Source organism: Pterocles gutturalis, unplaced genomic scaffold (assembly GCF_000699245.1).
Source record: "Pterocles gutturalis isolate BGI_N339 unplaced genomic scaffold, ASM69924v1 scaffold22211, whole genome shotgun sequence".
In the NCBI taxonomy this organism is placed as follows: Eukaryota; Metazoa; Chordata; class Aves; order Pterocliformes; family Pteroclidae; genus Pterocles; species Pterocles gutturalis.
This window is the reverse complement of record NW_010106080.1, coordinates 23,747-41,857: the sequence shown is the minus strand read 5'-3', so window position 1 is coordinate 41,857 and position 18,111 is coordinate 23,747. Positions and strand designations below refer to the sequence as shown.

General features: G+C 37.7%; 1 protein-coding gene across 2 annotated transcripts in view; it reads right to left on the bottom strand.

Annotated features, from left to right (window-relative positions):
- Window positions 1-18,111, bottom strand: part of PAPD7 (PAP associated domain containing 7) — a 42,633-nt gene that overhangs the window by 3,262 nt on the left and 21,260 nt on the right. The window contains exon 10 of one of the 2 annotated variants that reach the window (XM_010087657.1): window positions 9,159-9,317. The exons of the other annotated variant lie outside the window; for it this stretch is intronic. Coding sequence (XP_010085959.1) covers window positions 9,159-9,317 — 159 coding nt within the window. The remainder of the gene's footprint in view (window positions 1-9,158; window positions 9,318-18,111) is intronic. 2 annotated transcript variants of the gene reach the window in all.

The window sequence follows — 18,111 nt, the reverse complement described above, 5'->3', positions numbered from 1 at the left end:
ATATGCACAAAACACAAAAACCAAAACAGTTTTTGAAGGTATAATTTCATAAGCAACATTTTACTGTCAAATTATAACTAGAAGAGACACTGAGCATACAGAAAAACAAACTGGTGAAGACTAGTATTGAGGAATAATTGAAGTTAACTGCAGGGTGCTAAAAACACCTTAAACTGTTTTTTAATTTGTGAAGTGTGTCCTATAGTGAACTAATCAAACTTCAACAGGCAACTTCCAGATTCCCAAGAGAGACATTCTGAGTGCTATCCTCAGACTAGCGACAGTAAAATACTCAAGAACAAACAGAAAAAGGGAATGCAAGCTGAGAAATCTTCATTCTTAGGACACACAACTGCCAAATTCCTATTTATTGACATACATTACCAAAACATCTACCAGAAGCTATTTATGAAAGTCAACAACATGAAACTAAAAAAACAGTACGTTTTATAGCTCTGGCAAGTGGTTCTTGAAGCAAACACACCATGTTGTCAACTCTTGTGCAAAGTTTTCTAGCTCAATAAGTGTACATCTGGCTCTCAAATTATATAAGCAGACATAAAGCATCTACATTAAATGAGGTCAAAATACAAAAAATTATCTTTCAACAGTCAAAACACTAAAACCAGACAGTCATTTCAGTTACCCTCAACTATGTGCTGGAAAAAAGAGAGGAAAACTTCAGTTTTGCTACTGTAGAACCAGAGCAAAACTCACCAAGGAGCATACAAAGTCTCGGCAAGCCTCTTCAGCTGGAAATGTGAAAAATCTGGAAACATCATCCTCAATTTTGAGGATTCAGGAAAAAAATACTGAGGGCAGGAAGGCAGGTCACAAGATCAGACAAGCATCACAGCAAGTATGACAACTAAGCCTATCTACCTGTATCCTGAAAAAAGTCATATCCCTGGTTTGTTCAAAAGGTAATCAAACTTCCAAAGAATGATTCATAAGCTAACCAGAAAGTGGTCTCTACCTTGACACAAAGCATTTTGTATTGTTTTTTAGACTATCAAGACTGTCAAACTATCAGAGCAGAATCTGAATCTATTAGTCTTACAACTCTTCATCTGGGAGCACATGCTTAAGGAAAGTGGACTCAGGGACTCCTGAAGTCAGAGATGACGCCTTTATGTTTACTAGTTCTCAACCAGATATTGATCGCTAGTTTGTTCAGATTTTTGAAACTATAAGCTTTTAGTATTCCATGTCCTGTGCTATGGCATTTCACAGCTTAAATGAGCATCATGTTTAATTTGAACCTAGTATCTGACAATTTTTCAGTTCTTGGAATAATTCATTTCTTGTCATTCTGCTCTGACATTTCCATATACTGCTGATGACTACACAGACCTAGATCATACACCTCCTCATTTTCTTCTCCACGTTAAAGAATAATTCATTCTTTATACAGAAGCAATTCCATATGTTTGACCACTCTTACCATCTTTCCCTGTTCTTCTTTGATTTATATAACTTTCTTCTGATGTAGGAGGCAAAATTATACTCACTGTTTATGATGGAGGGATGTACACGGATTTTTACCTGATGTTTTCATTTCTGCTCTTTATTCCTAACCATGTCTGAAATTTGGTTTGACGCTCAATTCTCAGTAGGAAATCAAGAAAGCACTATCAAAGCAGTTTTCCCAGAAAATGTCAAGATCTCATCTTTGCAAGAAACTGTCAGCCCAGAGCCTATCACTCTCTACGAAGTCTAAAGTATTTCTCTCACTCCTGATGCATTGCCTTGAAAGGTCTTTCTGCAACCCTTCTCAGTTGGCCCTTAAGGAGCTCAAGAACACAAGCAAACTTCACCACACTTCATCCACCGCTTTTCAGATGTCAGGCAACATGAGGCCCAGTACAAACTCCTGCAGGGCTTTCCTGGTGAATTCCATTTACTACCAAAATTGAATCTTTGTTCCTCATCTTCTAACTAGTTAACTGTTTACAAGAGGGCACATATCTTTCTCTTAGTTTCTTTCAGAATCTTCGGTAAAAAAAAATTTAGTGTCTTTTGTAAATCCCAAGAGCCTGTACCAAACAGCTTTCTCTTGTCCACACACTTAGGGATATTCACATGTTCACAAGTCCCAAAATCACTGAGAAACTACAAGTCTGTAATCCCAGGATGGCTAAAGAGAGATCAGATAATAAAAAAGGACAGCCTTTCATCTATGATGTGACAGACAAATCTTTGGTTTAAGAAGTTTTGACTTTAGATTTATTCTGTATCACATACCAGGTTAAAAATGTTTCCAGATATTTTAACAGAAATTTAAGAAAAGGACGTTCCTGGCCTTTATCCCAAACAACAGAAATCTGGTGGAAATTTAAATACCAAGTAATTATTTGCTAAGGAAACCAAACTTTTATTCTTAAATACCGGCAAATTTACTATACAAAACTGCTGACATTCAAAGATTCTCATTATTCAAAAAGAAAATTTATAGACAAAAATAAATGACCCACACTTTGAAATAATATAAGTAACATAACAGCTGCAGTCTGAAAAGTTTCTGAATTGTTTTGGAGTTCAGGGGTTTGTTGCCTGTTAACATCTCGAACGAAAGGAGAAATAAGCAGAGAAGTGTTAGCAAAGAAAATGAAGTATCATTCCTCTTAAATTTATAAGAAAAGAGATTATACATACAATGCTCAAAAACAATTTGTAAGTAAGGACCTACAAAGATAAAGTTTAGAAGAGGCATAAGACAGTTTGGAAAGAACACATATTTACCATTTTGTTGTTAAGATTAATGGCCATGATTGAATCTAGTCTGCAGTTGATGGGAATTGCAATCAAATGCATATACTTCAAAATCATTCCACATGAAATATTACAGAGTAATATTCAGACGAACTTTAACACATCATTAACATTTTAAGTATCCCCTTAACTTAATATAAATCCTCAAAATATTTCACTAAGTTATTTCCAATTTCTCACCATATTTCCAAATTCTCTATTTTAGGCCTGCAGCAAAAAAAAACCCCAAAAACATAAAGAACCCTTATTTTAAGGATTTATGCCCACTTCCCCCACTTCTTGAGCATAACGTCTGGAAATATAAAAAGAAATGCATACTGCATGCAGGTAAAATTTAACTTCTTGTTCTTATGAAGTAAATTGACTGTTTTGCAGAGAAAAAACAGTCAATGACCTAACCAACATTTTAGTCACTACTGCACTAACCATAAATCAAGCATTAGGCAATGGTTCAACCTAGCCTTGCTACTTTAAACTATCCAACAAGATTCTACAAGACATTTGCTCCAGCTACCCTGGCATACTCTTAAGCTGGTAAGCTTTAAAACTGTGTTGTAGTTTGACCTTATCAGCACAAATCAAAAAATATAGCCTCACACTAACTACTATGAAGAAAGTTAACTCTGTTTCAGCTGAAACCAGGACAAAGTGGTTTACATTTCTAAGCTGAAGCATGGAAAAACCAAAATAAATTCTTACTCAAGTTGCTTAGAACTGGTGATCTGTGGAAATAAGGCCCAAAGCCCTGCAAATATCAAAGATACTACCCCTTCCTTTCGGGCCCTCGTTTGGACCTACCAGTTACTTTCAGCTAGAACTGACAAGATCTTGAGCCCTGAACAGATTTTATAAAATGAGCCAAAACCCATTTCTGCTCCCACTAAAAGTAGAAAACAGCATCTTTTCAACCAGTTGTGAGAGCAGCAAAGAAAAAAAAAAAACCACAAAACTAAACACCACGGAGACTAGAAAGAACTCAAAAGCAAGAAAACTTTTAGATGTTAATCTTATCTTCTAACACTAGAGAACTGAGAGACTCAAAGCTACAAGGGAACGGGTTATATTGGTCTTTTGTGCCTTCATGCTGTAGTGCTGCCAGCAGCCTGTAACAAAGGGAAGCTTTTGGTTCTCCTCACCATGAGCTAATAGTTAAACTAGTATTTGAGAGATCACAGCGCTTAGTCCCCATGATGATCGACTGACAGTAGAGACTACCATCATAATCCGAGCATATTTTGAACTCCCGTATGGTAAAGAAAGCAGAATCTGACACATGAAGTAAAAGCCCTTTTTGATCTTGTCACCCATCAAGTTTCAAAAATGGGAGGTGAAAGTAAAAACAAAACTACCAGAAGACAGAACTCATACTGCAACTTTGCTACTGCTATGGTATGGGCCGTGAATTGTTATCTGCACACTCGTCATTAAGAAGAACAAGAGGTAATAGCTTCTCTAACATAAAGCTGACAATTTTAGACCTTAAAGATACATCTTACTGAGATTTCTCACTTTTTATTTGGAACAAAAAAGTACTATTACAGCCAGTAGACCCAAAACACTTTCCAAATGACGAGCTGATATCAATACAGTTCATGTGAAAAAGTAGAGGAAATGCATATTTGAATATTCAAATCAATCTCAGTTTGGGAGCAACAATCTGATTACAGTGACAGTGGAAGATAAAGGTGTATTACACAAACAAAAATCAGGATTACTGCTACATGTCCAGCCTTATATGGCCAAACAAAAGAATCTGAAAAACAAACTACTACAAGTTCTTCTAAGAGTTATTTAGACTGTGGTATTTCAGCACTGACATTAAGGTTTCATTTTTTGTCTTCTGTGCTTCACAACTGAGCCAGTGAATTCTGCTACAAAATTCTCAATGAATACATTCACAGTGAGATACCACTCATCTAAAGTGTCTTCAGTGGAGTTTTTCTTGGACAGAAAAGGCACACTAGAAAGCAGGGCAGCAAAAGGACTGGTGCTTACTGGTTTTACGTACTTTTTGATTCGAAAGACTACTCTTTGGGGAGGAAAAAAAAAAAAAAAGACAACTTAAAAAGAAATTACCTCTTCTGACCTAAAAAAAAAAAAAAAAAAAAAAGACAACTTAAAAATAAATTACCTCTTCTGACCTAAACAACATGAAGTTTCTTCTGTCTTCATTAGTGACTTTAAGTGACCAGCAATCCAAGCAAGAATGTACTGAACTTTTTTCATTCCAAGGTAACAAGGAAAGTAGTCCCTTCTCTCCATAGGAAGTCACCAAGCAATTTCCACTCCCTCCATTCATCTGGACATGTATGCCATTATCTGTTTTTCTGCTTATTCCAGTGGGCAGCACTGGTTCATAAACTGTTGTGCTCTCCCCAAGTGAAATTTCAAACTGCTTGTCAGCAAAGCAGAATTATTACTGGGAAAAAACTACGATTATGACCCCAAAAAGCACCCAGACCTATATCAGGAACTTAATTAGTCCCTGAACTACCCAGAAATTTTTCAACTAATTATGCAGTATGTAAACACAACTGGTAATCACTCCAAAGCTGTTTCAAAAAAGCAAGTATTAGGAAGTTTTAATGGCAGAGAATTTGCCTAGAAGGCTTCAAGTTTTTCTAAAACAGTTAGTGCCCTCTTCCAAGCTGAACCAAGGCAGAGAAAGTTGCCAGGGAAAAGGCTGAAGACACCATGCAGACAAATGAATCCTCTTCAAAAACTTTTTAAATATAAAACAACATCTGCTGTTAAAAAAAAAGGCTTGCACATGTTCAAGTCTATCAGGATAGGAGTCCTCTGAGCTAGCTAGTAAAATGTACCCATTAAAAATTATAAACTAGCATGGTTTTAAGTTACACCAACTGCAAAAGAAAAGCCACCAACCTAACCTAGCTAAGTCATTCTTCAGAAAGTTGCAAATTAAAAGGAGACATTTAGAGTATTCTGTATGAAATTATTTCATTTCCCACTTCTGACTTGGTCATAATTCTCGTCAAAAAATAAAATTTCTATTTCACAATACATAAGCTTTTGATAAATTCAATGCAGAAAAAAACCATCATCCTATTTCTTAACTGTAGATAGCAAGAAAGTCATCTGATTTAACATGAATCTCAAAGACTCATCTTTGTCAAGCAAAACCCACAGAAAAACTTCCAATTTGTTAAACCTATAAGTGTTGAACAAACTACTAAAAGAACAGTTAAGTATTGGAAAGGACAGCCAAGTAACAGGAAGCCAGAAAAAGTGCCACAAAGCAGTTGTTTTCCAAGCTTCAAAATTCCAACAGAGATCCAAAATTCATACAACACATTGCCTCTTCACAACTGAGGCAAAAACTCTGGATGCCAACTTGTTTTGAACCAACAACTGCGTGCCTCAAAACTGGGTTCTTTTTTTGTGTGATTTTGACAAAGTTAAGCTTCAGGGTCCCTCTTCAGAAAAGCAGAGTTGTTAAGGAAATGAATAAACTAGACTAAGTTTGCATTTAGATTAAGTTTAACTTAAAATAGCTCTCCAGTTTTATTTTAACCAAACTTCAAAAATTTCAGACTGTACTGTACAGTACCATGTAGGACCTACAGGAAAGATGGGGAGGCACTCTATCAGTAAGTGTAGTGATAAGACAAGGGGTAATGGTTTTAAGCTGAAAGAGGGTAGATCTAGATTAGATATTAGGAAGAAATTTTTTACTGATGAGGCTTTGAGCAATCTGGTCTAGCGAAAAGTATCCCTGCACACAGCAGGGGGGCTGGAACTTAGACTTCAGGTCCCTTCAAACCCAAACCATTCTATGATTCTATGTGAATACTCCATTTCAGACACTAAAATAGCAATATATTGTTCTATCAGCTCCTCACTAATAGAAAACATTTCCCCTTCAGATAAGCTGAGCTGGTTTTGCCTAGGTAAGACTCAGCAGTAGGGGAGGACAGGTAAAGGGGGGAAGAGGGGAAGAGGAATCTGTGTAATCATTTAGAAGATTAAAACAAAAAGTATACCTCAAGATACAAGTGGGGCTTGGTAGATGACTGAGGATTGCAGAGGTAGCTGGGAAGAGTATGTGGTAACAGCTTCTATGCTAACCTGCCTAAAAGGAAATAGTGGAACACCTGCAGTGTGCAAAGGGAAAGTAGCCTGGTCTAAATGAAAAAGAGGGTCAAAAACCTAAACCAAACACTTGTGTAGTAACTGAAGAATTTGGGCAACAAGCTATAATATGCCCTAATTCAATGCTGATATTAATGAACATTAAAGATGCTGTCCAGATGAAATTTCTTCATTATTCATCTAAGAGTTTCAATGTTTAAAGCACTGATTATTTTTTTTAAATTCTGTAATAAGTGGCAGTTACCATCTCTAGACAGATAAATCAAAGTCACAAGCTGAATGAAAAGTATTCCCTTATATAGCAGTGGAGGTCAGCAGTTAGTGGAAAATCCCAAGAGCTGATACTAGGGCCAATACCAGTTAACATCTTTGTTAATGACCTGGATGATGGGAGAGAGCGACCCTCAGCAAGGCTGCAGATTATACAAAATTGGATGGAGTGGCTAATACTTAAAATAGCTGTGCTGCCATAAAGAGGGACCTCGTCAGGCTGTAAAAATGGGCTGGCAGGAATCTCATGAAGTTTGACAAACAGAAACACTAAACTCTGCCCTTGGGAAGGAATAATCCCACGCACCAGTACAGACTGGGCACTGACCATCTGTAAAGAAGACTGCAATAAAATGACCAGGGATTCCCAGCGGACAAGTTGAACACGAGCGAGCAACATGCCCTTGCATCAAGGAAGTCCAACAGCATCCTGGCTGCATTAGGAAGAGGTCAAGAGAGGTGATCACTTCCCCTCTACTCAGCACCGGTGAGGCCACACATGGCGTGCTGGACCCAGGTCTGGACTCCCCTGTAGTGAAGAGACATGGACATATAGGAGTGAATCTAGTGAAGGTCCATGAAGATAAAAAGGGACTGAAACATTTCTCATACAAGGAAATTACGACAGAGGCAGCACTGTTCAGTCTCAAGAAGAGAGAGCTTAGGAAGGATCTTACTGACAGGTCTAACTAATGAGAGTTTATAAAGAAGATGGAGACAGACTTTTCTCATTGGTGCCCAGTAAAAGGACAAGAAGCAAGAGGCATAAACTAAAATACAGAAACACCATTTAAACTGAAGAAAAAACTTTTATTGGAACAAGTTGCCCAGAGCAGTTGTGGAGTCTCTGTCCTTGGAGATACATGAACCTTGACTGGACAAGGCCTTGAGCAACCTCCTGTAGCTGACCCTGTTTTCAGCAGCAGGGTTGGACTAGGTGACTTCCAGGCGCCCCTTCCAACCTCAACTATTCTGTGATTCTGCAAAATACTTGAACAATCTCAAAGCAGAGACTGAAACAAATACATCTTGTACCATGCCTAAAGTGTCAAGGAAGTGCTGAATAAAATAAAAAACACAAGGTCATTAAATTAAAAATTTCCCGGCCCTAGATTCCCAAACATAGAAGCACTGAGAGAAGGAAAACATAAGAACCTGACCAAAACTAGGTTTAAAAGAAAAACCTACACTCCACAACTTGCATTAAATCTCATGCGATGCAGTTGTTTTAACTAAAAGTTTTAATAATCAAGAATGTGGGAGTTCCCTACAGACAGAGGCACTGAGTCTGTATGAAAAACTGAGGATTTTTCTTCCTCATGTACTATTTACTATAACAGATACATTAGATATAATACTTCAGGCTAGGCAAGCAACATACAGTTTCCCTGGATGTTCACCTGCCAGCACATTTAAGCACACATTTAATATTTTGGTAAAAATTCTTGTACACATGCCCATCATTTTCTGTTCTCTAACACATACTACAGAAAGTTACGAGTGTAGTCGGATCTGTTCTAATAATTCAAAATCAAGACAACTAAACAAGCCTAGACAGGTCAGTACTGCTACTTCAGATTCAAAAACTAGCTTACAGATACACCACCTACATGAAGTTTCTATTTTAAGAACAGGAAGTTAAATAGCCTAAAGATCTGCAAATATCCCACTGGTGCCCACTAGGCACCAGGAGTCTCAAATAAAACTTAAGGGAGTCAGACACTTGACACCCTCCCTTCAATTTATTCCTAGGTGTCTGTGTGCCATGGAAGGGCTTTTATATTCAAAAATGCATCTCAAACACCGAACCCTTTCCCACCCATTCTTCTCCCCACACTTCTGACATGGCAGATAAGTACTTTCATGATTACATAAAGTTTAGCACATGCTGCATGACGGTTATCTTCAGAGGTGTTTAGACTGACTGCACAGCACAAATGATCTACACTTCCAATTTGATCACTTTCTCATTAAAAAAATCGCTCCATTTAGTTGGCTCATACCTGATTACTGGCGGCCATTATCAAGGTTCTCGTAGGCGCAGACTGGGGTTTACCACTTGGCATAGGCAATGCGGGTGGTAAACTGGCCATAAGCTGAGTCGGTGCTTGCAGACTGAACTGGTAAACATTAGGAGCTGTGCAAGGTGGTGTATCAGAATCCTTTTGGCAGAGAAAAAGGGGAAAAGAAAAGCAACTTTACAGAAAGTACAATATATACAGGCTATGCATGTGAAAATGCACCCAAATATCAACTTGTGTGAATACTGTAAAATTTAATGTGGTTTTTTTTTCAAAGGAAAAAAATAAAATACAAGCCAGCACTATATTTTACACATCTAGCAGAAGTTTAATTGAACCTCATCAAGGAGACAACCTCAATACGTCTATGGCAATCACAGGTCAGTTTCAGTCAGCAAAGTTATATGTCTAACAAATTTGAATTAAAAGATGGGAACTAAGGTTGGAGAAAAAAAACAAAACAAGAACAGTGACACTGTTAGTGATACAAGGGCTAGAATTTTAGGTGTCATGACAGAATCAATCCTCTGAACAGTGTTCTGGGTTGTACTTATCTGTATGGCAAAGTTACTCACTGTAATTGTTATAGTCTTCTCCCATTCTACCCAGCAACAGCAAAGTTAGGGCTCCACCTACCAAGAAACAAGGAGACGGTCTGCCAGTCAAGACTAGTATATCACACTAGTCACCCACTTCACTGCCAGTTAGTTCTGTTCCTGTCACCTTCCATTGGAAATCTGAGTGATAATTCTTCAGGGGACGCAAGATGGATGTAGGATTACAGAAAAAATATACTGTAATGAAACTGATATTACTGATTACTATTCCTCCTCCTTCCAGCCTAACCAACAGCAAGTACAGATGTAGCATAAGCAGAGTCATGCTGATGATGATAAAATACTGTGTGCCTGCAGCACTTAACAGACAACAAGCAAGGAGGCAATCACAGATGCAGAGGTTTATAGGAATTACTGGAGTTTGCAAACACCCAGCTGACTGCCTCAGTTCTTAAATGACCAATGACCAATTATTTCATAAGTTGAGAAAGTTGAAAAGCAAGCTACAACCTTTAGAAACAACTCTGAACACAGATCTTCTAAAACTTATTTTTCAGCCATAACAAAATGGCGATAGGCAGTTTTCCCTAAATTTTACTGCTGCTTTTTACCTCGCCCTTAACTCAAAAGTACTCTAAACTTGAAAATAATGGGAAAACCTATTCGTTATCCCAAACCACTAGTGTTTTTTTCCATTCCATGCCATCTGGCTCAAAGTATAGCAAGAGATGGGGCTTGGCCAATTAATGGTTTTAGAGTTACCATATTAAAACACATTATTGGCTCAGATCATCAAGGACCTTTATTGTTAAAGTAATTACTGAAATATTCTACTGGTCTTTAAAGATTAATTGCTTGGAAGCAAAGACTCTTCACCTAAACCTAGTAAACTTTAAATAGATCTCCAGCACTACTACTTGCCCTCACATGGTCTTGCTTTCCAAATTAGAGTCTTCAGTTAGAGAATCAGTTGTCTAGGAAAATATTTTCAAGAACAGAAACAAGAAAATATTTCAAAGCTTTTCTTGGGGAAAGCAGAAGGTCATTTAAGAGAGACAGTCGTGAATACTGTGCAGCCTAAGCAATGAACTACTAGAAAGCAAAACTTGCATCCCTGGTGAAGTGAATACCTACAGTAGAAACACTCCTCAGTGAAACTGTCAGCTATTAGAACAATCACTCCTTTATTGGTCCATACTAAAAAAAAAGTTCTAGAAAGAAAGGAACTGCTCTCCTACTAGGTCAACTAGTGCTAAAAGTTACAGTATGCCTTTGTGAAGCAGTTTCAGGTATTTGCATCATGAATTCACTAGAGACATATCACAAACGTAACGAGAATCTGTGCAGAAACTGAAGTCTTATTTATGAGGCCAGATGTTAACCATTTAATAAGTATGTTCACAGTGGGTAACTACACACTGTAGCACTGATCAAAAAATCAAGCTTAGTTGTATGCATGTGCAAAGCTGACTACCTGGAGGAGAATGCATTTTTCTCCTTTGCCCAAACCTAGAATATTATTCATAAAAACAGGCTAAGGTGTCTGCAAAGATGAACCCGATACGTTCTTAACTAAGTAGGTGGTAGAGTGAGGTACAAGGGCAAGAACTTGTATTTCTAAGCTAAGTTTCTTCAGACATGGAATTATTAGTCATGGAATTGTTAAAAAGCCTTTAAAAAGAGGGAAAAATAAAAAGGGGGTAGTCATGTTTGAACAGACAACTTCTGAGCATGCTCACAAGTAACCATGAGCAGACAGATGGGAGGGAAAAGGGGATCTTACTGTCTTGTCTATCCAAACCAATGTGCTGTCTTCTGTGATGGAACCTTCACAAACCCAACCAAAAAGAAGTTTTAGTCTCTCCTCTCAATCTCGTCTTTCTCTTCTGCTTAGATATAATTAGATCCCCTGAAGACTCACATAGCTAACCCAGATGAGACATTTCCCATTTGTAATATTTCTAAGGGGTTTTGTGCAACAAAAAGTTAACTCCAGTATGGAAGCAGCAGCAGATGGAGGAGAAAAGAAAGTCATATGCTTTAAGTGACACTAAATACATTTCAGCACAAGGAAGCCTGTGCTGCTGTGTTTTAATTTTGTAATAGGCATTTTCTTCTGCCTCAAATGTTATTTACCAATACATGTCTCATGCAAGTAGATTGTATCCCTCTCTGAAATGCAGCTGGATTGCTAACAGAATTACTGTATGGAGTTTATATGCTGACTTCTCATCAGCATCAAAATCCTTTTGTGAAGGAGAGCATTATCTTTCTTCCTCAAACTGAAAGGTCAACCTCAGTGATCAGAACATTGAGCCTAACATGAACAAAACCAATTTTCCACAAGCACTGCCTACACTGAGGAATTAAGTATTACTTGGTCTTCTACACAGGATTCTTAAGTGTAATGTGCAAACCTGAAGCCTTACAGAAGATCAAAAGACAATTAAATAAATGCATACAGATAATATTCTGACACTTTAGATCCATGTCTGGAAGACAAAAGCTCTGACCCTTACTAGAGTAAGGGCTACAGAGGTCACATCATAAAAAGATGAACGTAAAATAAAGGGATAAGATCCCCCAATGGTTTTTAGCAAATAATCTAGGGATAAAGCTAAAATGACTGCACTAAGAGCCAAGACGAATTCCTGATCTCTTGAATACTACTACTATTGAAGGCAAATCAGAGAGTCCCTCCATCCTGCAACAAAAATATCTTCCCAAAAGATGCTTTTGGAAACAGACACTGCCAAATACAGGCTTATCCTACTGGGAAGTTTCCATTTTAAAATGTAGACTTTAAACCAGTTTCAACTTTGAGTAAAAACTTGGTACGTGGAAGGAAGATTTCTACTATTCATAGCCTTGACTACTGAGGACTCTTTAATTTACCTTAATGTTGGAAAAAAGATAAAGTATGGAAGAGACCTAGAAACTCCACTGTTACTGACGAACTTTCATCTAACTGCAAATTTTGCTTAAGAAACAGGATCCCCCAGCCTTCCGTCTAGACAGAAATAGTGAAACACTGCAGTCATATGAAAGATGAAGTGCTGAAGCAATCTTACAATCCAAGCTTCTCTTCCTGATATCAGAAGAGAACAAAAAAGCCTTCACTGTTCTGCAAAACGCATCTCCCATTATCAAAAGTCCCAGGACCTCATCAGAAAGACAATGTTTATTCACCAGAAGCTCCTTACTAAGTCTAGCTGTAAGAGCTTATTTCAATTCCATAACTCAAGGCTTAAGATACAAGGTAAACTGTGCTGATACATTCATCCATCAAGACAATAGTTCAGTTTCTACAAATTTCATGTGCACTTAATTACTACTCATAACCTTCCTTTCCATGATTCTAAATGCATGAAAAAGTGGTGCCTTCTGCTTTGCTTCATAATGTACTCACTTGAGAAGTTCCAGTTGACTGACAATAGCTACCATTTTGGAGTTTTCAATTTCTAATATTTTTTTTTTTTTTTAAGCTGGAGTGGCCTAAGAAGATTAATTCAAAGTCCCAGTCTGTTACGTTTTGGCCCAGCAGTAAGAGAGTCTAATTATCCTAGAAGTCAGTATTCAGAAATCAAAACTTAACCAACAGAATGCAGGTTTCTTGTGACAGATTTGGGTTCTTACACCACACTCCCCACCCTCCAAGAATGAACTACAGAGGTCGTGGCAAAAAGGTTCCTATTGTTTCCATTCTCCAAACTTTTCCCACTAATTAAACAATGTTTTTCTCTTTCCCACAACATTCAGGAGCTGGAAGCTGTGAGAGAACCACCACCACTTCAGTAAAAATTGTGTTCCATCTTTGAAAGCAAAAAACTGAGAATAGTGAGAAAATTGGTGTTTATAGTTAACACTTTACACTGTATAGATTTTTTTTCATGTACTCATTTCTTACAATTAAAGTGATTTAACAGATAACTGCTGCCAGTCTTATTCCTTTTGTCTTTTTTCCCATTCTGGCCTTCTCCATTATACCTGCATTAGGCATTTGACATTATTATGAGCCAATTCACAGAGATGAATCACAGAAACAGTAATCCCCTTTTTACTAGCTTCACCTTCTGAATGAGCTCACCACAGGATTAGGTGCACAGCAGCACAGAAAAGCAGGAGCAAGTAGTGAACAGAAACATCCCCAGCAAGAACATCTAACTACTGGATTGGCTTAGTAGAAGTATAAAAGCCACACTCCTTGGAATATAATGCAACACCTGAAAACTTCAGACATTTCACAGTTCAGGGCTCCATGCAGGAGCAGAACTTCAGTGTGTGCTCCCACTTGAATGGTTTTAGCCCCAGCGTACTTAACTCTGCCCGATAAACCAACATGTTTCCAAGGTGATTTCATGGACTTCACTCCCCCATCTCATTTCTTCCACATCATCTTGTGACACTTCCCTCTTTGGTAGGTGGAGCCATAACTTTAACTATGGCATAAATAAAGTAGAATTGAGATGAGCAAAATTTCAACTTCCATGGGGGGGGTCGTGGGGTAGGAAATTTGCATCAATACAGTTGCACCATTTCCCAGTCTACAAACAACACAAAACAGTCTTGAGTAAGATGCAATTGGCTGATTTTTCTGCCTTTAGGTCAACTGCATTACAAATGGAAAATAACTTGGTCATTGTGCTTCTGGGAGTGGGAAAAGTGAAAGAAGAGATATAGGATACAAAAGCAAACTGAAAAATATGCATCCTCCAAAAGCATTAGTGTTCATTTTCCAGAAAGACAACTAAAAAGGTAATCTAATCATTATCTATCAAAATTAAATACAAGCACAGTACCCCTTTAACATCATGTCATTATATCCTGCCAGGCCTGACTGTGGGCTTATTCAATGTTTTATCAATATTAACTGGATTTCAGAAAAGACAAATTAAAAAAAAGGTCCCATAAGTGTATAATTTCAAATTTCCTTTGTTACCCCTAATACTTACATTTCAAAGGCTTTCAGTTGGTCGTATTGTTAAGAATACAGTAATATTTCAAGTTACTGGTTTTCAAGTTAAACACTGAATTATAGCACTTGTTATGCGAGCTGAACATATACCATACTACAACATAAATAATGAATTCAGGTTTTCTTCCATCCTAAAATGGCTTAGGTACCTCTGGTTTTTTTTCAGGGAAAGTAATGTTAAGACATGGCAAGAATACGACTAGCCTTTGCCATCAGAAAGTAGTCTGAGCTTGACTTTTACAAAATTGTGTGCTTCTCTCCTTACTTTGCTGACATTACAGCAGTAAAAACAAATTTTACTTGCAGATTAACAAATTCTTTCTGTAATCTTTGCTGCTTAGAGTAACTCGTTATTAAATAAAATTATAATTTTGTGCTCAAAATTGTGCGTCCTGCAGCTCTGCAGAAATTTGCCCTTATTTCAAGTGGATATAGATGAAAGACTGCTCAAGCAATTGAGACAGAAGAACTAAGAGAAAGCATGAGACAGTATATAACAGCCCATGGTCACAAATATGGGTCAAAAAAAACCAAAAACAAGATGTGAGACTATATGGTGAAAGATGAAAAAAGGCAAAAGCAGCACTGGAAAAATTTGTTCCCCTCTGGTCCACAGCAACTGCCAGTAACATGCACAGCAAGAATAGGGGAAAGGAGTAGAGGTTTACAGGATTTGGGGCTTAAATTCTTACATGCCCCAAATCAAATGTCAATCAAATGGTTTTCCCTGGTAACATCAGGTTGTCTGTGTCTGCACGCTCAGGGTTGCCCACTGCTTTATTTGAAGACAAGCTGTCTGCAAGTCAGTATTTATCTCTTTCTTTCTACTTTTTAGAGAACTTGCCTCTATTTGTTCAGGAAGGGGAAAAGAGAATCTGCATCCTTCTACAAAAAGATAATCAACTATCCATACACATATTCAAACGATTACTTTGGTTAGGACATAAGAGTATTCAGGCACATAGAAAGAAAGAAAAACTGTGTAGCTCTTGCATTCAGATTGAGAATTTTGTTGGGCCAACCCCTTCTCCACCCTCTCCCTACACACACAATTTCAACTGTAACTCTAAAAATTAATCAGTCATTAAGACAGATTTAACAGGACTACCGGAAGAGCTGTTACAGTAACTACTCTGAGGAGTCTGTCCCTCTACTGCAGATAAGCACCTGCCTTACATCTGCAAATTTAATCACTTTTAAAAAAGCAACATTTATCAGGACAAGATATGTCATATACTATATCACCTCTATCTGTGAGTAGGAAAGTACAACAGTTCCTGCTAATAAGCTGAAATTCAAAGTCTTTGACTAAAAGGCAGGAAGGATGGGGATAACTTTGTTAGGCATGTTGAGTTCAAGTACTAAACCACAATTAAGGCAGAGCAAGTAACAGTTCCAAAGCCAGTGTGGATCTTGTATGCATTCAGCAGAAAGACAGGAATAATGAGTTAGTCTTATCAGTCATATTTATATACTACTCTCACAATATAAGATCAAAGTACTGAATACGGAGTACTTGAAGACAGTGAAAAGCCACATTCCACTAAAGATACTGCTTGGCATATCACCTAGTTGTTGGGGGCAGAATGGTGGGCAGATCAAGCACTGACATTCTGATTAAAGGTTGTTATAAAGCCTAAACAGCACCAGCTACAGCTAAAATTTCAACAGTCTGAAAGAACATAGTACAAATGCTAAAAAGTTAGAGACAAGGATTGTGTGTTCTCCCCCAAACTAGACTGCACAGGTACCTTGTTCACTGAAACTTCAACTACCTTTACGTGACTGCATGGTCTGGAGAAGTTAGAACTCTTCACTAAATCTTCTTGTAGAAGCCCAAAGAACATTATCACCAGAAACACTGAGATAACATGTACAAAATTTTTTTGATCCAAACTTCTAACAGACAACTTTGAGATTCTGTGCTTGACTGGATATGAGATTATATATCTATTAGGTAACAGAAAAGAACTTTAAAACTTCCCTATGAGCCATCACATCTGTTACTGATACTGAGGTGTCATTGTCACGTAAAATGTTATGCTTTATTTGGCATAACAGCATCAAAACTGAGGAGCATACTTAGCACTAGTGATTATACCAGACCAAAATGAGACTGCAAAAACATACCTATGATTATTTTTTACTTGGCAGAGAATGTTGATCAGGCAGCAGATGTTCTCCAGCACTACTCTACGACTTCCTAAGCTAATAAAAAGTAGCTTTCGACAATGCTTAAGCAACCAGAAATCCAGGTCACCAGTTAAAGAGTGAAGAGAACAAAAACGCACCCAGGAAAAAAACAGCATTTTCAAGAGGAATTTGGTCACTGCTTAGGTTCTCAGACTGACATCTGCAACTAGCCAGAACAGAAAACTGGGTGCGAACATAGCTCATTTCATCCAGTTTCAGGTTCTCATACTCACTTAACTCAGTATGAAGGTTAAAGCGAGATTTTGTAATGCCAGAAGCTTATGCAACAGTTTGACTCTTGCTCCCATAAAATAAAAACTCACGCAATTTGCACCGCCCTTGATGGCAAAGATATTTATAAAACATCTTCCATTATTCACTTCAACATTTGTTAGATCATGTGGGAATGTGTAGTATTTTGCAACTTACCTGTTTGCATGAGTAAGTGAAGAATACATACTGCCTTCCTGTCAGGGCAGCATACGGTATTTTAAATACCTGCACAGCAGAATACTTAATTGAGAAAAGACTTACTATATAGATCAGTTTGATAATTAACAGAACCCAGAAAAATGTGTGCGAAGTCGAATATATTCTGATTATCAGATTCCCTGTATCCATAGGTTTATTTCCACGTGTTCTTCAGTTCACTCCTGATCACTAATATTTATATTCTTCATATTGCTGAGGTAACAGGGCAGGAACTTCAGTACCCAGAATTTTGCAAGGAACTACATTAGAAGCGCCAGTGAGAGAGTCTGAGGGGCACGTATTGACATGTACAGTAAGACAAGCCCATAAACTGAACAGCTATCTCATTAATTGCAATAGTGATACCAGAAGACAGATTTCTCTTCTACACAACCTTTGATCTGAAATTTACTGGTCCTTATGAAAGCTTTCTCTTGTGACTAAGATTTCAGTTTGCTAGGACACTTACGAAAGGCATCACAACTAGAACTGCATCATCCAGGTAGTGCTATCATAAGACATTTCGTAAACAGCTTTGCTGCCTTGTAAAATCCATAAAAGGCTACTTTTCGTGCAAATTACAATTTAGTTTCATTTGACCCACTTCTTAGTTTTGGGCTGTGTAGATAGTGAGCCAGAAGTGTGTTCCCTATCTCTGGACCTGCAGAGATGAAAGCAAATCATCCTCCTGAATTTGAGGCAGTTTACTGAGGAAAAGCATAACCATCTAAAATACACA